The sequence below is a fragment of the Columba livia genome, chromosome 8 (assembly GCF_036013475.1).
Source record: "Columba livia isolate bColLiv1 breed racing homer chromosome 8, bColLiv1.pat.W.v2, whole genome shotgun sequence".
Lineage (NCBI taxonomy): Eukaryota > Metazoa > Chordata > Aves > Columbiformes > Columbidae > Columba > Columba livia.
This window is the reverse complement of record NC_088609.1, coordinates 11,393,778-11,419,007: the sequence shown is the minus strand read 5'-3', so window position 1 is coordinate 11,419,007 and position 25,230 is coordinate 11,393,778. Positions and strand designations below refer to the sequence as shown.

The 25,230-nt window shown below is 39.1% G+C and overlaps 2 protein-coding genes across 7 annotated transcripts in view; one reads left to right on the top strand and one right to left on the bottom strand.

The window, feature by feature from the left end:
* Nucleotides 1-208, bottom strand: part of DOCK7 (dedicator of cytokinesis 7) — a 113,244-nt gene extending 113,036 nt beyond the window's left edge. Inside the window, exon 1 of the mRNA XM_065070885.1 lies at nucleotides 73-208. The gene's annotated coding sequence lies outside the window, so the exon portion shown is untranslated. The remainder of the gene's footprint in view (nucleotides 1-72) is intronic.
* Nucleotides 209-323: 115 nt separating this feature from the next.
* On the top strand, nucleotides 324-23,785 carry ATG4C (autophagy related 4C cysteine peptidase). 6 transcript variants are annotated; one of them, XM_065070894.1, is made up of 12 exons: nucleotides 363-495; nucleotides 2,291-2,499; nucleotides 3,879-4,009; nucleotides 4,663-4,746; nucleotides 5,221-5,454; nucleotides 8,527-8,857; nucleotides 10,695-10,765; nucleotides 12,156-12,292; nucleotides 15,421-15,499; nucleotides 16,167-16,243; nucleotides 20,355-20,474; nucleotides 22,512-23,785. In XM_065070894.1, exons 3-12 carry the CDS (start codon nucleotides 3,934-3,936, stop codon nucleotides 22,680-22,682), a joined length of 1,380 nt encoding a protein of 459 aa, XP_064926966.1. In that variant the 5' UTR covers nucleotides 363-495; nucleotides 2,291-2,499; nucleotides 3,879-3,933; the 3' UTR covers nucleotides 22,683-23,785. The 6 variants fall into 6 exon arrangements, with proteins under 6 accessions (XP_064926964.1, XP_064926970.1, XP_064926966.1 ...); XM_065070896.1 differs by having other exon boundaries at nucleotides 460-618; XM_065070892.1 differs by lacking the exon at nucleotides 2,291-2,499 and having other exon boundaries at nucleotides 324-495.
* Nucleotides 23,786-25,230: the final 1,445 nt, after the last annotated feature.

Sequence of the window (25,230 nt, the reverse complement as noted above, 5' to 3'; positions counted from 1 at the left end):
AAAGAACCTGGAGATCTGCGAATCATTTTGCTGTAGTGGAGTCAAAAGATACAAAAGAAAATAAGATTTTACAAAAGGCAAAGCACTTCGCAACGGCAGCTGCAGGCTCCGTGAAAGGCCGATGCCGCGGCGGACCCAGGGCCGAGGCCTGACGGCGAGTCCACCCTTCCCGCGCAAAACCTCCAGCCTCCCTCCCTGCGCCCGCCTCCCCGGGAGTTCGTTCCCGGCCGCAGCCCAGCCCAGCCCGGCCCCCTCATCCTCCCTCCTCCTCCTGCTCCCGCCCCGCCGCGCCCCTTCCTCCTTCCTCACAGGAGCGGCCGAACCGCCTTCCCGCCGGACTACAGCTCCCAGCATGCCCCGCGCGGGGCCGTCGCCCGGCCCGACTCGCTCCGGCCGCGGCGCCCGCCGGGACCTGTAGTCTTGCGCCGTTCCCCCACGGCTGGAGCCCCGGGAGGCCGCTCCCGGGCCGGCTGCGCTGCGGAGCTCACCGGGCGGGTAAGCCGTCGCCTCACTTTCTTCCGGCTGCGGGAGGCTCCTCCGCTCTCTTTACGGAGGCCGCGGGGATGGCGCGAGTAGGCAAGCGTTAACCGCCCCACGCCAGCGGCGGCTCCGTGAGGGGTGAGCGAGGGGGGACGCGGGGCGGGGGGAAGCGCAGCCCGGAGCTCGGCCCCGGCCGGGGGAGACGCCTCAGCGGTGGCGGTGAAGCGGCGGCCGCTGCCGGGTGTAGCCGCAGGCGGTGTCCCGGGCCCGCCGCTGCGCTCCCGGCCCGCCCGGCGGTGTGGCTTGGAGGGGCTCCCCCCGAGCCCCCTCCCGGGGTGTGCATGTTCCGGGGGCGGTTCGGGACCCCCCTCCCCGGCCGTTCGCTGACAAAGCCCGTGTGAGGATACAAAGAGCCGGAGTAACGAGCGAGCAGAGAGGCGGCTGCTCTGAAAGCAGCTCTTGCTTGGCTTTAAAACCTGGATGGGTAAAATGTTCGGTCTTTGCTACAGGATTTTTTTTTTTTTTTTTTGTAAAGCTGTTTTCTTTCTGTTTTTTTCTTCACCTTCACAAAGCGTCGTTTCTAACTGTCTTAGTATGTGCTTATAACTGGAAAGGGCTAACTCCTTAACAATGCCCTTTTGGTGTTATTTTCTGTCAGAGACTCCTGTGTGGGGTTTGTTGTCATCGCTACTTGCTGGGTTTCTTTTCAGGTGGAAAAACTGAAAGGGGCCTTCATTCTTAAATTAATTAATAAGGATAGACACATTTGGACTTAATTAATCTGTTTTGCCATGGACGGTTCATCAGGTTAGGTTGCTTTTCTGTTATTAATGAAAACAAACGAATTCTGTTGTCTGGGAGGTTTTTTTTCCACCATTATTAACAAACAGCCGCCTCACTGCAATCGTCCCCCCAGGTGACGGGGGGTCCGAGAGGACAGGATTTCATTTTTCATTCAGAGCCGTGTCCTGCCGCTCTGCGAAGTGATGTTGTCCTGGTAATGCACGTTCTGGAGAACTCCTTAAATGAGACAACTTCAGAGTAAAACCATTAGCTTTAGATTTAATAACAGTAGCTGCGTTGTGCCCTTTGGGCTTGAATCTGTGTTCCTTGTGACCTCCTCCTGATGCCGTTCCATTAATTTCAGTGGAACTATTACTGATGCCTTCCTGCATTGATGGGAAGAGCCTGTGTTTTTCCAGTGGAGTAACACATGTGCCTGTTTTGCGTTAGCATTCCTCTTGCAAGTTCAAGTCTTTAGCATAATGATAGGGAAGAAATATAACTAGATCAAAGAAAAATGTGCTGTGATGACCACTGTCTTTTAAATGAGCTTCTTTCTCATTTCATTAATTTTTCCTTCAGGCCCTTTTGGAACTGTAGAGTTTGTTTCATTTCTAATTTTAGCCAGAGGGAGCTTTTATAGGTGTTGCTGGACCAAACACATTTTCTGAAGTTGTTCATCTTAGCAGCTTTGCCAGCGAGAATCAGTGATATGGGTCTATGCAAAAAAAAAAAAAGGAACAAAAGGCAAGAAATTGAAACCCAACCTTAAATGGTCTTTCTCTTCCTTCCCCTGCCAAATCCCAGTTTAACACAAGGCTAATCCAGGTAGGGTTGTAGCCATTTGTTATTTTCACTGGCAAAGAAATGTCAGTCTTCCTCTACATTTGTGAGCTTGCATTGCCTATTGTTCTGGCAAAAAGTTGTTGACAGACTTTTATGAAATAATACACTGGAACAGCTGGAAAAAAAACATTCTGGAGAAGGCTTGGTCAGCAGACTGCTGTTTTCCTTGCCCTGCCTACAGATCCCCAAACCAGTATAGCTGTGTGTGGACCTTCAGGCTATGAAGACATTGGCACCACAACATCTTCACACTTTCTTCAATTGCACTGGTCACGTTTTACTTACGTGGTCACGTTTTACTTAAAATGTGCTCCCAGTGGCGAGAAGTAACGTGGTTTAGTCTTCATCCTGCTTTTGATCCCAATTCAATGGAGAATAACACCTGGAAAGGTAAATACAGTTCTAGATTCTCCTTTTAAAGTAAGGCAGGTACGTATAGCATCAGTGATGGTGCGTTCTCCCAGTCCAAATTTATTCATTAAACCAGATAGTTCAATTTTGTTCACATTGTCATGTGATGTTATCAGAACTTGGCCAGAAATAGGTGAAGGTTGCAGTGCTGTACCACTATTGATCAATATTTGGTGTCCCACAGGAGCTCCTGCTGAAGTCGGAGCTCTTCATTTTTCAGCTATCTGTGCAAGGATTTGGGCTGCAAAATATCACCAAGAAAACCTCCTGTATCAACTCTTCAAAGCAAACCATCAACAGAATGCAGTGAAAGAAGCTCTAATAATTAATAGCAAAGTTTCATTTACTAAGTGGTGCAGGTGGACTACAAAGCGAGTTCTGTCCCATTTTCTCGCATTTCTTAAAAAGACATTTAAAGGTATTATATATTCTTTCTGCATTATTACCAGCTTTGCTTACTTGGAATGTGAAATCCATCTTGCAGTTTAGAAAGAGTCAATAGAAGTGCATTCCCTACCACCTCTCCTTTGGAAAATGTATAAGCGTTTTTAACAAAATTATTCTGCACTGTAGTGATTTTTACCACAATTTTACCACGCTTGTGATACAGCTGGACTACTGTAGGTAACACGATCAAACAAGAAGAGCCTTTCTTGCACTGCAAGTGATAATTAGGAGAGAGATAAACACTGATTTTATGACAGTATTCTACTAATCTTTTGATGTTACCTCTGTAGCAAGTTAACTCCATACAAAATTATGTCACTGTTACTACACACCTTTTCAGTACTACACATTTTCTGCCTTGTACGTGTACAGCAAAACATCTTGCACATCGTCTTGCAATTCCTCCAATGCTTGTAAACTTTGGCTTAGAAAATTCTTGATTAGAAATCTGAAACTAATGCTGTTTTTAAAATCAAGATTTGTTTATTGGTGCTCAGGACCCCTGAAGTGGGAAAAATGTGCTTATTGCATTCTATTCAGCAGAAAAGAACAGCATCTATTCTATTTAGTGAGATGCACTGTAGCTCTTAATTTCTCTGCAAATTAGAATGAGTGTACTCACGTGCCAGCCCAGGTTACACACTCTAGATTGGTTTGTTGTGCAATAGAGAGCTGTTGGAGAACATTAGATTTTATTTAGCTTTGTATAGTAATTTTATTGGTGTATATTTGGAATTAAATATTTTTATTACTCATTCATGGAACATGTGATTGCTTCTCAGTCCCCAATAGTGGAGGATTCTGCAATATTATTGCTGTTTCTGGTCATGTTACGCTTAAGTACCTAAGTGGTGATACTATACCCTGTGTTCTCAGTGCCTATGGATATGTTTATATTTTTGTTTTTACAGTAGCAGAATTGAACGTCTTACAAGACAGCGATGGCTTTTTCTCTAGAATTTGAATATGGAGGCCACAGGGACAGATGAAGTAGAAAAGATAAAATCAAAGTTTATGTCTGCATGGCACAACATGAAATACAGTAAGTGAAACAGTGTATGGTAAGATCCTGTCTTGGCTGCAATGAGTGGAATGTTTCTTGTTGACATGAATGGCATAATGATTCAGGAACTTAACTACTGCTTGGGGACATTGTCAAAACCTCAAGCTGAATTCTGGCCCTTTGAATTTGTACACCATATTATACTGCCTTTTTTTGTGTCCAAACCCTGCAATTTAATTTTGTGATGAAGTATGCTTAATCAATCCCCCAGGAAGAGCAGGACTCCTGCATTTTCACTGCTCAGATGTGACGCTTATTGTGTGTTACGACAGGAGTTGGAAACCTCACAGAATCAAACTATGTAGTAATGAATTCACAACAGAGACAAAGCAACTTGTGCTCAGCTTTAGCATTTCTGTATCCTAACAGTTTCTGCGCAGCAGCACCATTGTATTAACATTCAAACATTCATATATGGGTAACATTGTTACTGTTAAACCAGAACTTTGTGTTTTGTAGAACTATTACATCTTTTTGTTATTTATGCAAGCAAAACCCAGTTTAAGTACATTTTCTCTGTATTCCCCTTTCACGGGTTACCTTTGGCTACCATATACAATTAGACATTCCTTTTTGGAATAATTTAGTCACAAATTTGTAATTTTTTTTTTTTTTTTTTGCATCTATTTTAGGTTGGGTGTTGAAAACAAAAACTTACTTCAGTAGAAACTCTCCGGTCTTTCTGCTGGGAAAATGTTACCACTTCAAAACTGATGGTATGTACTTAGCACTTAACTCCTTCCAGTCTTATTCAGTAGGAGCTCTTTGGGCATACTTTTAATCTTCCAGAAAGAACCTCATTACCAATTAAAAATGTAAATAAAAAAGCTTAGAAAATACTCGTTTAAATGTCCAATACCAATACCCATGCAACCCATCCTAACCTGCTATATTCACATTTTACACTGAAATCTTGTTCTTTCTGTAAATATTAGTGCTGTAATTTGCGCTTTAATTCATTGACCTATCAATTTGAGATTTTCTTTCTAAAAACTCCGAAATGAAATAACGACAATACCTGTACAAAGAGTCTCTACACCAATGTCTTTGTTATCGTTGTCCAGTATGCGGGTTTTTTAAGAATCTCTATTTGACCAGTTACGTTTAGGTGAATTAAGCATTTTTTTTTAACTTCTAGTAACAGAAGTGCCATACCAACCTATGGCTTAAATTTATGCTTTGCCTTACAGAGTCTGGTGAACTCTCTACTGATGGGTCCAATTTTGATAAAATCAACACGGAGATTTCAGGAAATGTTGAAGAGTTTCGTAAAGATTTTATTTCTAGAATATGGCTGACTTACAGAGAGGAATTTCCTCAGATCAAGGGGTCTGCATTAACAACCGACTGTGGTTGGGGTTGCACGCTGAGAACTGGTCAGATGCTGCTGGCTCAAGGTCTTATGCTTCATTTTCTTGGTAGAGGTAGGTTACGAGCAAAGATCTCTGTATTCGGTGCTCTGTAGAGTGTGTGATGGTCTTTGTGCAGCCCAAATCTAAAGTGCGAACTGGTTGTGGTTCTGGACTACTCGTTAATACTGGAATTGTTACTCTGCATCCACGCAGGAATCTAACTGTCCACTGTTCTGTTTCTGAAAAAGGGAATACCAAAGTGTGTCAAAGGAAGATACTGGAAACTCCACAGAAACTAACTGTGAAGTAAAATACCACAAAAATTTATGATCCCATACCTTGGTATTGTTATTATCCATGCAACTGTCCAATCCTCTTGAATTTTGCACATTTCTTGAACTGAAGGTGTAGGAATGAGTTCCACAGCACATAGCTGTGGGCTATGGCAAAAGTGATATTCTTTTATCAGTTTTAAAGTTGTACATTATTCAGTTCTTCCAGTGTTAATATATTGAGTTAATAGAAGGATTCTAATCTAACTTCAATACATCATTCTTTGTGTTGAAATTTGCACTATTTCATTTCCTCTCTTCCCCCTCATGTACTTACAGAGGAACTTTCCATTTTTTTCCTCATTGTCTATCTCTGTGTCACAGCTGTTTCAAAGAAGTAGCTTTAGGAGACTTGGAACACTTTCTGCTTTCCAAGGCCAAGCGTGTGTGTCCTCCCCATTCTTCCAAGCTGAGCCATGTCCTGCGTAGAGGTATTTTTGGTTCTCATGATTAACCACTTTTTCTGTCCATCCTCTTCTCAATCCTTTTCATAACCCACCACATTGCTCCTGTCAAACAATCGGTCCTGTCCTCTGTCACCACTGCTTGTTGTCAAAATATGGGCCTGAAGCCATCACGGCATGTTAGTTGGAGAGAATACAGTATATTGTTTACTCAGCCTTTGTTGGATCCCAGGAATACTTTCGTAGACAATAGTTGTGAAAGCCCGTTCTGATAATACTTGGTACTTGCTGTGCAGATATGATGTCAGCTGTGAACATAGTCCCAAACAAGCTGCACCACAAAGTCGTCTTTCTTGGCAGTGTCATGACTGGCCTGTCAGATTGGCTTATTGAATGCTCATTTTGCTGTAGATGTTTAAGTCATAAAATGTACATTATCCCTTTCAACTGACTGCAATCATCAAAATGTATGAAAATACTTCTGCTGAGAACACAAATCCCTTAAACATAACTTTTGTTATACATACATTTAAAGAATTTTTTTTTTAAATCTGATCAGAAGAGACTACCTGTGAAGAGGAATGTGTAATGGCTCATTCTGAAGTAACCCCGAACGAGAAGGGTTTATATCTTTAACATTCATAGTTACAAAGCATTCCTTGCACTGTCCCCCATGCATCCTAATTTGGAAAGTGATTTGGTGATTTCAGAGCGCTAGTGTTTCTGTGGCAATCCAAATGCGTAGAAAAATGGAATGTGTATGGTCTTTCCGGACTGCTTTTCTCATCACCTAGTCATCTGACAGCTGGTGAATTATCTTTTGAAAAGCTTTTTATGAGGTCTGGGTAGCTTTTGAAACATATTTAAGTGTTTACATGAAGTTTTCCATCGCTGTTTACTCTTTTCCCAAAGATGTTTTCATTATAGTTTAATGGTATTGTTTCTGTTACAAAGCAAAACTCGACTGCAGTTACTAGCTGGAATACTTAATGCTTCCACAACTACGTGGAATGTTCCAGGTATTGCTGAATGATGTTTTAAATGAGTTTTTATTTTAAATATTAAGGTACTGGTAAGTTCTACTTTGAAATGCCTGTGTTTAAGACACTGACTTAAATTTAGCAAGGCCTGTGGTGTTAGGTTGAGCCTATGCCTGGGTCTGCAGTGAAAAATTAACATGAGGTTTCACAAAGAGGTGGCAAGAGGCATTGATGCGGGGTGGTTGTCACACAAGAGCGGCTGACATGGCTTATGACCATTACCAGCAATACTTGTGACATTACTGGAGCCCTAAATTAGTTAGAATTAAAATATACTTGCCTCTGTGCTTCCTCTTTGTTTCTCAAGGACTCTTAGATGGCTACTTCAGTACGAATGATGAGGAGGGCTGCAGTTCTTGCTCTCTGTCAGTATTAATTTGAACAGGTCCCTCTTGCTGCTGTCACAGGAGCGTTTGGAACCTCCTGGAGCTTCCCCAAATCTGGCTAACAGAGCAAAAGTATGAGTGGGGTTTGTGGGGTGCGTTCCGTCCTTGCATGCAGCAGCCTTTCCCTTGCCCTCCAAGCTGTTGGGTGCAGACATTCATGGTGTGTTGTTTGCTGTGATCCAGAGGTTTTCTTGAATGCTCTGTGTTGCAAGTAGTTGTTTGAACTCGTGGGAGAGACTTTGAGTCATCTGACAAAGGAACATCGCTGCTCTCTAGATGTGCAGAACCATCATGCTGCCACGCGAACGCTGCGTTGTCAGAGAAACCTTTAGAAATGCAGACGGTAGATACTGTGCTGAATAATATTTAAACAAGTTTGTCTTGTAGTCTGGGTAAATAATTCACAAATTTAGTGAAAAAAGGAATCTTTTCTATTTTTCTGCTGATCTGCTTTGACATTTTGCCAGGAAGAACCGTTTGTTTTTACATTAATAAAATTCCTGAGGTTTGCCTATTAAAAAAAAAAAACCAAAAACAAAACAAACACAAAAACAAAACGGAAGAATTAAAAAGCTTTTGAAACTTGTTGTTTGACATGGGTAAAATCTTTTAGATGGTACTTACTACAGACCTTTTGTATTTTTAATATATAAGATAGTTCTAACCTGTGCCTTGTAATCAGGTATATCTTGTATATCTTAATTGATTGCAATCGTGGAGTCTGACCTACTATCTCAGCCTAAATCGCTAACAAATGCACTGTTGGTAGTATTTTGTTTCACCTGTCATTCAGCAGAAAATAAAAGCAGGTCATACTCTATTTGAATTCTTTGTTTACATTTTAACACTGACATTTGCATCTCAGCATGTAAAGTACCTACTACTGGTCTGAGGAACATCAGGGAGAAAGGGATGTGCTTTGCAAAGTATACCAAGAAGTTACTATTAAAGCTAATATGCCTCTTAAAACTTCTCGCTGCAGCCTGGGTCTGGCCAGATGCCTTGGACATCGACAGTTCAGATTCTGAATCATGGACGGCCCATACCGTGAAAAAGCTGACGGCATCATTCGAGGCGTCGCTTACGGCAGAAAGAGAACCCAAGATCCTGTCAAATCATCATCGGGGAACACTGAAGAGAAACTGGGATGAGAGTGAAAGGAGAAATGAAGTTTATCACAGAAAAATAATTTCTTGGTTTGGCGACTCTCCACTGACAGCTTTTGGATTGCATCAACTAATAGAATATGGAAAGAAGTCTGGAAAAATTGCTGGAGATTGGTATGGGCCTGCAGTTGTCGCACACATTTTAAGGTAAAAATACCATTATTCTTTGTCGTTACCGTGCCTCACACATTACAGGAGAAGCATTTCAAAGCATCATGAGGTTACTTCAGCTTAATTGAGCATCTAAGTGTTCATTATTGGCTTTGTAAAATGTCCATATTAGTAGCAATTCTAGAGATTTTTCCTGATTTCCTGTACTTTGGGCAGTAGGCCTCCCAAGTATCTCTCCCAAACCTGGGGTTTTAAGTAGAACTACATTTAATGAAATGTTCTGAAAACTAACCACTCTTTCAACCTTGGAACATGCATAACATTATAGATTTTTTTTTTTTTTTTTACTGTAACCTGGGGGCTGTAATGTACTGATAGTGTAATGAAATGTCAGAGCTAAAATTGATGTTTTCAGCATTTCTTTGCACATATCAAATTCTTGTGAAACTGTAAATGTATGGGACTATTAATATTATAATTATATCACAGTAAAAGTAAAGGGTCTGTGACATTCAGTGCGGTTAAAAAAAAAGTCGAAAGTCAAATTTCTCCATGTTATGTGCCTTTATGTGACTTTTCTTTGAATATTAGCAAGTTTTGGTTTGGTTTGGATTTTTTATGCTTATGTTCTTAGTAAATTCCAGTTTACCGATAAACTGAATGACTAATAAGTCATTTAAGGAGCAGAAGCCAAAGTTCATACATTTATCTACATACACGTCAATAGAAGAATTTGGTACTTGATATAGAAGTTTATTAATCTAAAGTGAATCTGTACTGAAATAACCAGCTGTGCACGTGTGCGCGTGTGCAAATGCAGAGAGTGACGTGAGAGGTTATTTATGTGTTGTTTTCTATTTTTTTCTGACAACAGGAATTTTCAGAATTCTTTTTGCTTGCTTTAAATTGCAGTAGCCCCTTTACCTAATGGGAGTGGGGTGGGATTTGGTCCAGGATTCCATTCAACACAAACCCGCTGGTGATTTCCAGCACTGCAGAGGTTTCCTTTCCGAGATGTCCTTTCTCTCCTACAGCAGCACTAACAATGTATAGCTCTCATAACTTGAGAACGACTGTATTAAACGATTCCTCAAAAATATATTGTGAAATAAAGGGATAGTGACCATTTAATGCAAGTGTGTGGTAAAGTCAAAGGCTAATCTTCTATTTTGAACAGTTTAATTTCTTCACAAATGTTGTCCTTGACTGATGATCATGCTTCAGTCTGTCGACATGCATTTTCTTTTTAGTTTTTAGGTCCATTACTCTTATGAGGATAGCCTAATACTGACATTATCTTTTTGCAAGTTTTGGTGAAGCCTTACAGCTTTTTATGTGCTGGCCTTTATTTCCATAGACATGAGGTGCTAATCTGTGCCTAGTTACATCAGCTGAGGTCAACTAAAGAGATCTATCAAGTTGAAAATAATATTTATTGTCAGCAAATTTAGTTTTTATTACCTCAAAAGAGTTATAAACAGAAAGAAATTAGGTAGTGAATATGCATTTCATTGTAAGCTGATGTGTTTCTCTGGGCTTTTTTTGTGATTTTCATTATTTCTTCTAAGTAGCCAGTCATTGTCATCTTTGCTTCAGAAAAGTGTTGCCATGTATGATGAATCTTGGTAGCCAGTGTTTAAAAACAACCAACCAACCCCCCCATCTGTATTTATCAGGAATGAAAGGTGTCTTGAATGAAACAAAACAAAAAACACAACCCAAACCGCAACCCCTCACTCCCCCCCACCCTCCTGCAAAAACCCCAACAAACCATAAAATTAACCTGTTTCTAAAAATCAAATAATTTCTGTCTCTTTACTGTTAATTTCTTTAAAAACAGAGATGAGTTTAATAGTTTTGTGTTTGTACTTAGAAAAGCTGTTGAAGAAGCGAGAGACCCTGAGCTACAAGGGGTAACCATCTATGTTGCTCAGGATTGTACAGGTAAATGTGATTCTGTCATTTTTTTGCAAATATTTTAGATGCTTCTTGTGCCTTTCAGTAAGCACTTACCAAGAGAGCTCTAAAGGATAAAAATAACTCAGAAATGCTCCACATAATTGACATCATGCAGACAAAGGGATTCTTGATATATGCAGATGTTTGTTCTCTCGGAGAATCAGGCATCACAACTTGAAACTTCATACATCGCTTGTTTGGTATCTTATAGTTGAATTCCACATCCAGCAGGATAACTTTTTCTTATCTGCCTGTTGTAACTTTCTATTTTGTATTTAAGAACTTCCCTATCTTATTAAAACAAAACAAAACAACCAAAGAAAATAAATTCAGTTCTGTTAGAGTAGATTTGTTAGTTACATTTTATGTGTCTTTTGCATCACAGGATTCTCTTTTACCCATTTTTCTAGAGCAAAAAAAACACTGCCCCAGTCTCTTAGAATAATAAGAAGTCATTTTTTCTTGGAGTTCACAGCTGTGAGCAGGACAGTGAACCAGAGTCAGCGTGACCTTTCTTCTGCTCCAACGTGGTATTTTAAATAATCCATAACAGGCAGAGGAGCTTAGAGCTCTGCATGTTCAAGAGCAGAAAACAATGACTATATAAACTAAATGTGTGCTGAAACTTTACACTGAGGACTATAATCTTTCAAGTCTAAGCACAATGTATTAATTTGGTAGCTGTGTTCAGATGCTGGAAATTTTGATTATGTCATAACCCACCTCTGGATAGGAGAGATGAGACCGACATCCCTGGTAATTGATCAAACTGGTTTTAAAGAGATATTGTTTAATCATACGCTACAAACCAGTTTCACCTGACTTAAAATGACAGTGGAATCTTTAAAAATGCTATTATTTTTTTGCTTTTTTGTTCTGCTGATGATTTTTCACATCTCTCTTGGTTTGGAGGGCCTAAGCAGTAATACTACATTAAGTCTTTTAACTCGTTTTCAGTGACTGTGTTGTGTGAACTTTAGACAACAAACTTGAGTATTTATTAAATAATTTGTCTTTTTTTTCCTTTAACATATAGATGTTTCTGTTAGTTATAGGCTTTCAAGTTTTAAATTACTTCTTTTAGAAGTTTTTATCAAGTGAATAAATATTTATTGGTTTTCTACTAACCTACCCTTCTGCATTTTTCTGACAATGTAGCTTATCCCAGCAGCACATGACAAAATGTTGCTGGAAATAAGGAGGAATAACACTGTTTTCATGAGTCACTCAAGAGTTACATTTCAGGAGGACAATAATATTTGGAAGGATAGTAGTTTTAGTTTGTCAAACCAAGTGATCATATGTTGCAGGTGTGTCTTTGCAGAAGCCAGCGGTTATATTTTAAAAATGAACATTTTTGTGTGTCTCCTTTCAGTCTACAGTTCAGATGTTATTGACAGACAGTGCTCTTTTATGGATTCTGGAGAAGCAGACACAAAAGCTGTAATTATATTAGTTCCCGTGAGACTTGGTGGTGAGAGAACAAACATGGACTACTTAGAGTTTGTAAAGGTATGAAATAAGAGTTCAATCATTTTTCAAATTGTAGCACCAGGTGATATGAAAAGCGACTTCATGATGGTAATTTTCTACCTATTAAATGTGTGGTAGTGATTTTACAGTTGAAGGTTGTAAAGTTTGACTTTACAGATTTTAAATTTCCCTATTACAAGATCAGACATAATTGCAGAGCACATGATGTCCCGTGGTAAAGCAGCGATAACTGTCCTGCTCCTAAAGTAGCTGCCTGAAAAGACATTAATGCAGTGGCTCAAATTACAAATGGTAATTTAGTTACATATGCTATTAGAGTTCTCCTGTATTAAGTATCAGTCAGCATTTTAAAATATAAATATACCAAATTCCTTATTCTGTTGCTTGTTTTCTTAAATGTCAGATAGTTTAAGGTTGTTGCTTGTATGTTCTTCCCATCTTCTTTCGTCTTTTTCTCCCTCTTAAGAGAAGGCTTAGAATTTTTTGATATCTGTAGTCACTGCTTCAAGTGTTTTTTCCCTATGGGGACATTAGGATGAATATTTCTAAGGACGGCGATGGAGGAGTTGCAAGCACTGAACACAGATAAAAACAAACTGGAAAAAAAGTAAAACTCAAGGAGAAAGCAGAGGGGAGGAAGGTCTGTGCCGTCTTCTTTTTTCAGCTGAGCTTCTGCTCAGGGTGCTCATGCCTGAGGATCTACTGAAACCCTGGTCTGGAGCACAAGAAAACTTCTGTTAGGGAAGAGATTGTTCTCACCCTTGCTGCTTTATTGTTTTCCATGCTGCTGTTTTTCTGTCTTTAAATTCTTGTTTTAATTTTTTAAAATACCACAACGGAGTAGCATGTACAAAATTTTACAGTCTTTTGTTTTGTTTTTTTTGTGACTGTGTCTTCTCTGTAAAATTTTAGGAAATATGTTTGCTTTTTAATGGCATGGAGAGACAGAGTAATGAAGCCTTTTATTTAAGTGATGAACTAATAAATTGTTTTTCTCTCCTGATTCTTTTCCTTGTATTTTCAGACAGTTACTTTTGGAAAGTTTTGGTTATTTTCTGATTAATTTTGACAACATAGCTAAGATAAGCCTGTAGTCGCAGACCTGATCTACAGCAACCTTACTTTATTTTCAATAGCTGCAAAAAAGCCTTTGAATTGGTCACGTCCAGGAAAACACACAGTGCCAGCATGATTTCTGCTGCTCATTTACGACGCCTGGTGCTGCCTTTTGCAGCCTGTTCTAATGGAAACTGTGATAAGAGGGATTTCAATTGCAGATATTAGTCACTCCAAGCTCTATCTTGAGTGTTCACAAGAAGTGACTAAATTTCTTGGGGTCTGGATTTAAGTTAAAAATGCAGATTTTAGAATGTAGTACAAGAGGTAATTTCTACAAAGGATTTTATATTTATGAATGAAAATTGATAAATTTTTTATAATTCACTTTTACAAGAAAATTCCCAGAGATTAAACAGTTATTCATTACTCTAAGTAGCTTTGCTCCCTTTCGGTTTCACTGGCAGAGGATGAGTCCTCCTTTGCTGTTTCAGCCTTTGCCTCTGATGTGCCTCAATGTTCTGGAATGCTCAACCATGGAGAAGCCCTTTCTAATAAAGCTTTCTCATTCATATTTTAAATAAGCAACATTTTCTCTTAACCTGCAGAAACCAGTCTTCTGGATTGGTGTCCCAGTTTGGGCCAGCATCCACATTTTGGGACCCAACACTCGTCTAGTGCCACAAGAAAACCACTGTGATTTACAGACATGTCAAGGCTGTTCAGTTTTCAGAGTATTTAATAGTCTTTGGCTCCAACTGCATTACAACAGTTGGGCTCAGCTTTCCAAAGTGCTCAGGGCTGGCAAAATTCAGCTCCTGCTGGAGCTGGTGGAGTAACTAGTGGAGAACTGTGTTAAGGCAAGGCTGAATACTCACCAAAATGTTCTGTTAAGAAACAGAACCTCATGAAAGCAAGAACAGTAGAAACAGGTTAAAGGGGGAGAAGGAGGAAAGTCCTCCTTGCATTCTTCATCCCTTTGCTAAGTAATTCTTCCAACAGAGGCATGAACAAGGTTGATTTTTTTTGTGTGTGTGTGTGTCCTTGTCTGGGATGCATCCTGAGCCTGTAAGGGACACAGGAATTTCAGTCCATCCTACTACTGAAATGTTCTCACCTTGGCAAAATTCCCTGTAAACAGGTAAATCCTTGTCTCCAGCCCTAGAAGATATATCCATAAAATCAATATTTTACTATACAATGATAAGCCCACTAGGTTTGTGTGCTACCATGGACATGGGAATTACAGAACCCAACTCTTACAACTGGAATGACCAGGAATACACTGGCAGCACTGGTGGGACTCTGGCCTGTGTCCCAACTCTCCCTATCCTTGGTGGCCCCAGCTTTGCAGGGGCTGGAGCAGTGGATTTTGTCCTTCACACCTCCAGGCTGAAAAGATTCCTGTATTTCACCCCAGGTTCCTCTTAACTCTCCCTGGGTGGATTTACAACATCTCTTTCTCAAAGTTGCCACATGCTGATGGCTCCGATCCTTCTATCCTCCCAGTCAAAATCCAGTAAGATTTATGGGGCTTGTCCATTGTGTGTCTCTTTCTCCTTCCATATTTTGAGCTGCTGTTTTTAGAGCTGTATCTTGTAATTACTCTTGCTTCAACTGGCATTTCTGCCCATGATGTAAAAGTTCTTACTCTAGACAGACTTTTACATTTGAATGCAAAGAGAAGAGAGCCCCCAGGGCCACAGAATGTATAATAAATGTATGTGAACTCTGTAAATCTGAATACTTCTCTAGCTTTTGAATAAGCAACCTGTACTCAACTTGTATGACACTACGTTTTGTCTCCTCCCTGAAAACACTACTGCTGGTTCTCTCAGTGTATGAGCATCACATAACAAGGGAGGACTTTGTCTGAAATATCTGGTGCTGTGTTATCCCTTTGGTCAGTTGTGAGCTTCTAAAAATTGAGTCAAGTCCCAGAAAATCAGTAAGTTAGTCTCAAAAAAAGAAAAAGGCAAATATATATATATATATTTGCCTAAATAGTAAAGAAAAAGCAAAGATTTTAATTCAGTTTAACACTTATTCTGTTTAACACTCTACTAATTATTTAATGTTCCACTTTATAGGGAATTTTAAGCCTTGAGTATTGTGTTGGTATTATTGGTGGCAAACCCAAGCAATCGTATTACTTTGCTGGATTTCAAGGTTAGTGTTTTAATACATTATGTCTCTTCAATATTTTTCTTTAAGAGTTAGGAAGTTAATATTGAACCAGTGGGAAATAGCATGATTAAAATAGCAAAATGAGTACCTTATTAATTCATCATATCTACCCAAGTCCAGTCATTTGTCATTTACCCCGTATAGTAATTGGATTCTGTAAAATGTACACTTAATTTCCATTGTTGCATAAACAAGGCATAATTTATCTGTTTCGCCAAACTTCAGGAGCCTTGGCTGTTACTATCTGGCAGTTCTTATTTACGTATTTACTTTTTACTGGTTTAAGTGGTGTTAGTTGATGCTGAAATGACAAGCAATATATTCTTGCTGTCAGGATGAAGTAGCATGATACATTTTTCATATGCAAACTCCAGAATATAATTGTGTGTTTGTAAAAGTAATTTTATCACCAAAAATTAAATGACAGTCTCATCACTTTATAAAAATTCTGCTTATACAAGCATATTTGATTATGCAAAAGTTAATCTGTCCTGCAAAAACCTGTGCTTCAGTCAATGAAGATCAGCCTGGCAAGCACTTACTTGCTGGCTTTTTTTTTTTTTCAGCTGTTCTGCATAGAAATTGGATTGTAAGCAGTGTAATAATAAGGTGTTTTTTGAATTACTTGTCTTCTGTTTTGTCCTTGTAGATGACAGTTTGATTTACATGGATCCTCATTACTGCCAATCTTTTGTAGATGTCAGCATAAAGGATTTCCCTCTTGAGGTAGTGTGGATATAGACCTGGCACTGTTTGCTTCCCATATGAATCAAACACTAATTATTTAGAGATGTTCTAGCTAGCTGCATCTTTATGGTTTTACAGTTACATGTTATTTATCAGAGTTCTGCCCTTCTTTATAGGCTTATAATCAACAAAAATGGCCAGAGGTTAAAAAAATCAATGTGAGATTTTAATTTTTACTTCATTAATCTTTGTCTGTTTCTTTATAATGATAAGAAAACCTCAAAAAGAGATGATCACTTCAGTAATCTCCCATCAAATAAAACAGATAACGTTTGGAGATCTTAAATCGGAGTTATTTGGATTTGGTTTTGTTAGTTTGTTCTTTTGGTCATTTTGTATTTTATTTTAAATTCAAGCTGCAATCAACATCATGGAGAGTATTACTGTAGTATTCAATAGCAGGAGTCAGTTGTCAGTTTGGAACCAGAGTTCCTATAGGTTTATCTGCTGATTCTTTATCCAGGAATTCGGAATATTTCTATACTGAAGTAGGTGGGTATCATTTTAAATGTAGCTTCTGCTCCTAACAACTTTGCAGGTCACTTTTTTAGCTTCATACAAGTGGAAATTTTTGAGGCTTATTGCTGAGGTTTGTGGCTGATCAGATGAATTTTATTCATGTCTTCAGAACTGTTTATTTTAATGTTTCATTATTATTTTTTAATGAAGCTATTTTTATGGAATAGCGGTTTCCAAGAAACTGACAGGTCTGAAATGTCCGTGCTGCATTTGTTCTTTCTTCCCCCCTATTCCTTTCTGGGTGCATCTGGATGCAGTGAGTTGATCTTTTCAGGCTACATCTAGGTCTTAAATATCATGCGTGGGGTTTTTTTGTGGGTTTTTGTTGTTGTTTTGGTTTGGTTTGTATTTTTACAATAGTGTTTTCCCTTTTCTTTAACCTCTTGCCAAATAACTTGCACTGAAAATAGACAGAGCTAGAGGAGGTTATTAACGAAGTCAATTTACAAGTACCATGGGAAAACATTCTCAGCTGCAGAAGTGTATGTTCAATAGCCACAGTACTCACAGGAGAAGTTCTCAGTGCCATCCAGATAAATTCTCCTTCCCGATCTTGTGTCCAACTTCCACATGAACTTCCAGCCTCCTTGGAGCAACTCTGCACTCTGTGGAAACTCTCTGGCTGTATCCCCAGCTTAGGACAGCATCAACTGCTCCAGGACAGGGGTTAGTGGTAGTGGTTCCTCGTGCCACTGTGTTCTGAGCAGTTAAATGCTCCTAAAGATGGAAACACAGCTTCAGAAAAAACATATCGCCTGTAAACAAGGAAGAGGAATATGTTATTTATCTCTGCCACCGCTGAAATACTAGTTACTTAACATGGAATTCTTAAAGTAAGTCCTGTAAACAGTGGAAGTCACACCTGCAGAACCAAGTAGGTGATTTTAATTGACTGTTGACACTTGGAATGTGATTCAGTGGTGTGGAATGAATCCTCATGGCTTCTGGTTTGTGTAGCAACCAAGAGAACTGCAATGGGCCTGTCATTATGAAAAGAAAGATCCGTTAACATACCCTGAGGTGCATCACAATATCTTAATCAAAATACCATCAAAAAGTATTTAGGAAAAGTGCTTATATGTACATACATACATATATATATATATATGAAGGGAGTTGTACAGGGATAATGTTAAATCCTAGGGCCGACTTAAAGCAAACACTACATATTTTTCAGTATTTATGTCTAACAAGATGCCTTAATTAGCATGACGTAATATAGAAGATTCTCTGGAAAATGAGAGGGTTCTGAATTTTAAAAAGGAACATAGCAGCAAAATATATCATAAAATATCCTAAGAAACTTCAATTATTTTTAGAGATGCCTTTAGCTTTACCTTGTTGAGATATTTGGAAGAAAAGCTGGTGAGTCCCAGCTCTATCAATTCGTGTTGTGGCAGCGGCCAGAGATTATAACTGGGATCCTTGCTGCTTTATGCTAATACCTGTAGTAAAATACGGTGCCTTTTCTGAAGATTTTACAGTTTAATTGGGTAAGGCAGATGAAAGGTGGGAACGGCACAGAGATGCAGAGCTGAAGTGACTCCCTTAAGGTCACACTGTAGCTCAGTAGCCAAGCTAAAAAAATACACATTTTTTGGTTTCTGTTCCCATGACTAATCCTCCAGATTGTGCTGCAGGCTGATATTAATATGAATTTCCAAATAATAATAAGGTTTAAAAATGTATTTTGAAAGTACGCTAGCTGCCAGCTTGGCTTGATCACATCCTAATGCTTTTCTGCGGACGGAAAATGTATTGCAATTTAATGCTTAGTGCATTTAATAGTATTATATCTTTGTCCAGAAATGTCAAAAGTAAACAGAAATTGCTTTCTTAGTGTGGATAGTTGCTTGTTAGATTTATCTGTAGGGAGTATTTTCAAAATTGACAAATTGTCCAGAATAAGTTGGAAATCAATCCACTTTGTATTGGCTTCCAGAGTCCATTTGTTTGCAGGAGCAGAAAAAAAGAAAAGCTGCTCTTTGTTGTACAGCGACTTGTGTAGCGGTAAAGACGACTGCCCGGAGCAGCGCCATGGGGCTGCTGAGATGTCATATGAACGGCAGGAGCCAGGTTATGTGTTTGATGACTCAAGAACGAATATTCAAAATACAATTTCTGCATATAAAATTTGAACAGAATTAGGAGAAAAAAACAGTGACTAAAATCAATCTTGTACAAATATTACTTCTCATCTTTGCTTATATTTTTTAGCAGAGATGTAAGAGAAATACTTCTCAGGTTTGTAATCACAAACAAAGAATAATATACCTCAGTATGTAAAACTATTACACAGACGGATACTCTCAGATTAGGTAGGTAGTGCTGTCGTCTGCTGTACACTGACTTCTGATTGGAAAAAAAAAAAGATAAAATGGGTTTCTAATATCCAGCCTGCTTGATGTCACCTGTCAGGGTTGCTGTTGCTACAGTCAAACTAGATTGCAGGAGGGAACTCACTGGTGTTGGTAACAACTCGCCTGTGTTGCTCCGTCCTGGTGTAGCTGCTGCGTGAGTAGCTGTCCTGGCGCCGAGCTGTGCGCGGCCTCTGCGTACACGGGAAAGGAAACAGTGCGGAACGTTCCCTGGGGAATGTCGATCACTGGGGGAAGTTCATGAAAAACAAATCGGTGTTTCAGTGCAGCGGGGTCTTGGTTGCGGCGCTCTGCGGACGTGGCGTTAGCATTGGTTACCAAGCAGTTATAGCAGCATTGTGAATGATTTAATAGAGGTGGGATGGTGGGGTAGTCCTGCGTGTTAGGAGCGGAATAAAAAGGATCACCTTTCAGAGACTGCGTGTGGTGATGAAATAATTCCAGTTATGGGACACTGAGCTTCACCCAAACTACAGTTCCTGCATTACCAGGGTAGAGAGCATACGCTTATCTTTTCTCTCAAAATGTGAAAAGGTTTTTGTATTTGTTTGTTTGTTCTTATACCACAGCTGCTGATAGTTCACAGCACTGTCAGCATCATCTGTCATGAGAAGACATTTCACATTAGGAAAAAAGCATTTATAAAGCAGAGCATGTTGTTTGTGGGGTTTTTCCTACTTGTGGATTATTGTAATGTGGTTTTGCTGTTGTGTTTTTTGCGGGTTTTTAACCTAAAGAAAAATGCATGAGGTTGGTTTATTCCGTTGTGTCTTTTTATAGAGGCTGGGGGAGGAGAAGGGGCAATGGGCAGTGATAGTAAAGCAGTAATTGTAAGATAGTGCAAAAGCTGTTACAAATTCAATTTGCAGGAGAGCATTCACCTCCTCTGCCTTGGGAATATTCATAAAGTAGCGCTTGGAGCAGCAAACCTTTGACAGATTTCAGACTAATGTGGTGTTGTGTGCAAGTTGTGGGAATACAGAGTAAACAGCAGGAAGTTTTATACATGTGGAACAGAATGGGATTGCTTGAATGCTGGGGGGGGGGCTGGAAGATAGAACTTCCAAAAAGTTTTAATTCAAGGGATACGATTGTATGTTAAAGCCGGGGGGTAGGGGGGGAAAGTGCATTGGTCTGTACCATTCTCAACCTTAACTATGTATTTCATGTTTTTTTAATCTTGAAACTTGCAGTCATTCCACTGTCCTTCTCCCAAAAAGATGTCATTCAAAAAAATGGATCCGAGCTGCACAATAGGATTTTATTGCAGAACTGTGCAGGACTTTGAGAAGGCTTCTGAAGAAATAACCAAGGTAGGTGTGGAAGTTACCAAATGGATTCCTCAGCCGAACAGCATGTGTGCTGCGTGCGGATAAAGGCAGAGAATCAGCTCTGCCATTCTACACAGACGTCGTTCTCTTCTCAATATTTATTGCTGCTCTGATAATCGTTCATCCCATCCCGTTTCAGCAGTAGGTGGATGGCGGGAGAGCGCGGGTTGCGCTGGCGAGGCGGTGAGGAGGGTGGGATGAAGGGCCGGGCCGGCGCTGGCGGCCCCGCGAGGTGGCACTCGTGAAATGGGAATGTGCCTGCGCTGGGACAGCCCTGCCGGGCGCAGAACGCACAGCCCAACACAGGGGTGCCTTTTCTTTTCTAAATGGACATATTTGATCAAGCCAAAATTGTCTATTTTTTCTTGTTAGTGTAAGCGCTCTTTCTGATGGCGTTTAAATATAAAGCAGTGTGTTTACGAGGGGGGAACAAGGCATCGCCCAGCAAATCCTTCCACTTCAAAAACCCTGGCATAGGGTCATTTAGGTCCAAATGTAATTGACTTTTTTTCGCTTGGTTATTACAGCATGTGAGTGTATGAAATACAGTGTCATTACTATGTTTGTATTAGAAAATAACTGTTTGTCATTTTGAAAAAATAGTCCATGAAGGGATGCAGCAGCAGATGGTCACAGTATTAGTGTTCTAACCACAGCAGTTACCACAACAGTGCAAAGAATTAATGTTTGTAGAGCATTTTGAATGCTCTGTTAAGTGGTATTAGTATTATAGCCAAAAAGAAATGTTTACATTTATATAATATAAACTTTAGTAGATATTCATTTATGCTGAAGTTTTTTCTTTGATTCTTACACAGAGAGGTAAAAAAATAGATTTAAAGAAGTAGAAGTTCTTAAGCAACCAATATATCAAAGTTTAAATAGCGAAGTTTATATTCTTTTTTGTTTTCCTATCCTATCATGTATAAGAAATAAGGTAATAACATGGTAAAAATTATCTAATTACAAAATCAACTGCATTAGAAGTTCTCTCTTTTTCTTCGATCTTTTCAAGTTTGGGATTAAGTACATTTCTTTTTTTGAACATAAGTTGTAAAAATACGCAAGGCTGATCCAAGCTATTATCCTGGCATTTTAGATAGGAGTTCTTTAATATTACTGATATTATTTTATATAAATATATTTCAGGCACAGTAAGCTTGAAAATAGAGGAAAGTTTATATACAAATACATTCTAAGATCTTTCAGTCCTTCACCTTTATTTTTCCCTGCTTTTCCATTATTTTTCCCTTTATTTGCAATTTGAGTGCAATCACTTTGTAAAGCACAGTAGACTCTGTGTGCCCTGTGTAGACTAAAAAATTCAGGTTCTCGCTGCTTTTGTGGGCAATAAGAAGTGGGAGAAAAGATTCAGGTTTTATTACTTGAGGATAAACCTGATGAGCCATATATACAGTGACAGAGAAATTAGGGAATTGAAATCAAGGGCCCAAATGGAGCAACTGGTGAAACTCCGTCCAAATCACATTCACATTAACCTTTGTTTCTGTACTTGCTAGTTACGCAGCTATTAGTAGTTTGATAATACCTGGAATTAAATAGCTGATTGGCTTATTTACATAGGTGTATGTGTTTAAACTTTTAATAAAAACATTGATTATTGTCCATGCTGATTCTACAATAACAGTATCGCCCTGAGATGCTTATTTGCTACAGAATTCATACCTGCGCTAGAGAAGAGTGCTATGGTCATAAATTATTGCATAGAGTTGTTTTATATTTCTCCAAGAGCTCCAGCTGCACTGAAACCAACAGCACGTGGAGTTGATCAGGATGGAAGAAGATGCAGAGTTAGGCATAAAATTAGCAGCTACCTGAAAAAGAAATGGATATAGATGTTTAATGGGATGTTTAGATTGTGCAATGCTTTTGTTTCAGTGCAATGATACTGAAAATAAAACCTGCATTTTTTTACTTTGCAGTCATCATCAGATAAATACCACTACTTAGTGTATTTTTTCATTTCCAATTAACATTTGTCTGTGTTTCACATTGTAGATGCTGAAATCTTCATCTAAGGAAAAATATCCCTTGTTTACTTTTGTGAAGGGTCATTCTAGAGACTATGACTTTGCTTCCAGTCCACTCCATGAAGAAAATGACCTTTTCTCTGAGGATGAAAAGAAAAGATTAAAAAGATTCAGTACAGAGGAGTTTGTCTTGCTTTAAGGACATTTTCCACCAGATTATTGGCAGCTGTCCAGAACACTTGCCTTTTAAAAAAATAAAAAATAATACATGTATGTGTCCTCTTCCCCCAAAAAGGCAAGCTTGCGCTGAAATTGGTCTATTTTCATAAAGATGATAATGTTTTATATGTTAATAGTCTTTAAAATGTCATTTATAACATCCTTACTAATTATTTTTGTTCATTCCTAGTTGGATGAGTTTAATGTCACGTTGTGGTAGTGAAGATAAGATAGTTTAGAGCCAGGTGTGCTAGATGTGCTTGCGTCCTGGCCTTGCCCTCTTCAAACGCCCAGCCAGTCCCTGAAGCCCGATTGTGACCCTCATGTCCCGTCAGTCCAGGACAAATCCTGAGCAGTGGCTGCAAGAAACGTGGGTTTTATATCATGGACACCTCTCCATGGGTTTTGAGACCATGTTGTTTCTGTTTAGAAGCAAAATTGGAGTTCTGGAGCCATGTGGGAAGGGTAGAGCTCTAACCTGTCTTTCTACGTAAGCCCAAATAATGGTTAGCGCTGTAATGGTGACACAGAGCCCGAGCAGCGCAGAAAGGTAAGTTTGATCTGTCACGAGTAATTGTCACTTGCAATACTGATATAATTATATAGGCTGGATTGTGAGTTAAGATACTATTTAGCAGTCTGATTTTATAATGGTTTCTCATTAAGCTTGCTTTGGAGCCCTAATAGGAAGGGTGAAGATAAAGTATTACCTTTTCCCCCAGTTTTTAAAGGTTATACTATTAATATTAACTGCAACCAATCAAAGCAGCTAAAGACAATTATTAGAGGAGGACAGTGTTTGTTTCCTGATTCAACTACTATGGTCTTGAGGCTTCTCTCCTGTTAGTGCAGCTTTTAAATCAAAGCAAATGGGGGACGGATGTTAAAAATTCCGGGCTGTGATTTATTTTTATTTTCTTTTTTGATACATGTTATTACTGTACAAATGATTACTTGATGGTGTGTGTTCTCAGATTGCAAACTAATGTACATAAATAATTTCATGTTTTAACAAAGTAAACGCTATATTTAAAATAAGTATTAACACTGCTTGGAAAATAAAAAAGGTGTGAAAACATTAAATGCATGTGCCTTTTATGTTAATATTAGATCCTCTAAGAGTGAATATAATCCTGCATCTAAAACAATATTGTAGGGTATGAATACTCTGTTTATTTGCAATAAAGGGAAATTTTATTGTTGTGTTGTAAACCAAATGTTAACCTATTCTAAATGCTGTTCAGGCACAGAAGGCACAAATGTTGTTGATCCAAATAATAAGCACCACGTGTATTCATTAAAGCACCTTTTTCCCTTTTATGAGAAAGAAGTGACTAATAGATTGATTTCAGGCAGAATTAGATCAGGTATGTAAATGTGTCAGGGCTGGAGTGTGCATTTGCATGTATTAATTGAGTTAATATTCCAAAAAGCCAAAATGAGATTGTGTTCCCTTGTTTTGAGGAAAAAACAAAGAAACAAAACCCCACGTCATTTGTCTAAATTAGTAACTTCTGCACTGCCAAATCCTACTAATAACTGCCATACTATTACTTTTAGATGCTGCATGTATGCAAGGATGTTTGGCTTGATCTAATATTTTTCATTAATAGCCCAGAAGAGGGAGTAAACAACATGTTTATGGAATTTAGATGTCAAAATGAGGAGAATTGTGAATGTCAGTGAGAGCCAAAAAATAGAAGATTCCTGTTTAGTGAAGCACAAGTTAAAGTAGCTTTAGCAAAAATAAAACAAAACTGTTGAGTGGTTCCTTTGCGTAACAGTGGGCAGGAATTAGACCTTGAAGATCCTTGTGGGTACATTCTAACTCAGGACATTCTACGATTCTATGAAGATGTACTTTGCTTTCGCATTTAAAAAAAGGCAATCCTATGCTGCATCGTTAAAAGCTGCTGTCACAGAGCAGGGGGATATAGGTTCTGTTGTGTACATGCCTGGGTACAGGGGTTGGAGGGAATGGGACTGTCTGGGGAAGAGGAGGATGCTCAAGGCAAAGATTCCTGCAGGAGAATACACGGCCATGGAATATTCTCCCCAAAAATGTTAAATTGCCCCCTGTGAGACTGGTAAGAGCAGACTGGCCCAATGACTGACACGTGCACAGTGAAGAACAATCTGCATTCAGTGGATTAGCTGAATCAATAATGTCTTTTCCATTTACAGCTTCTGTTGTTGTAGTAATAATAATAAAATGTAATAAGCTTCAGAGGCGTTCATGTGCAGGAGTCTGCAATATTCGTAGTGAAGTTGAAAGTGGTGCTGAGTTACATCAAACTAAGAAAAACATATAGCTGTACAGTGGACTTTTCCCCCCAGTTATGTGGTATTTTAATTTTTTTAAATGAAAGTTACTGTACAACATTGATATATGTCTCAGGTTGCATATCTTTTGAAAGGCTTTATCTGCTCTACCCCAGTGCAAACTTGGTGTCGTCACCGGGACCAAGCCTGGCAATGGGGACGATGTCAAAGGAACCACTCTTCCCGTACTGCTCACCCAGTGCGCT

Excerpts from the sequence above, each read along its gene's own strand:
- ATG4C (XM_065070892.1), top strand. The coding sequence starts at position 3,934 with ATGGAGGCCACAGGGACAGATGAAGTAGAAAAGATAAAATCAAAGTTT. Across the intron at positions 4,010-4,662 it reads ATGGCACAACATGAAATACA|GTTGGGTGTTGAAAACAAAA; the intron begins GTAAGTGAAACA and ends CATCTATTTTAG. Across the intron at positions 12,293-15,420 it reads ACTACTTAGAGTTTGTAAAG|GGAATTTTAAGCCTTGAGTA; the intron begins GTATGAAATAAG and ends TCCACTTTATAG.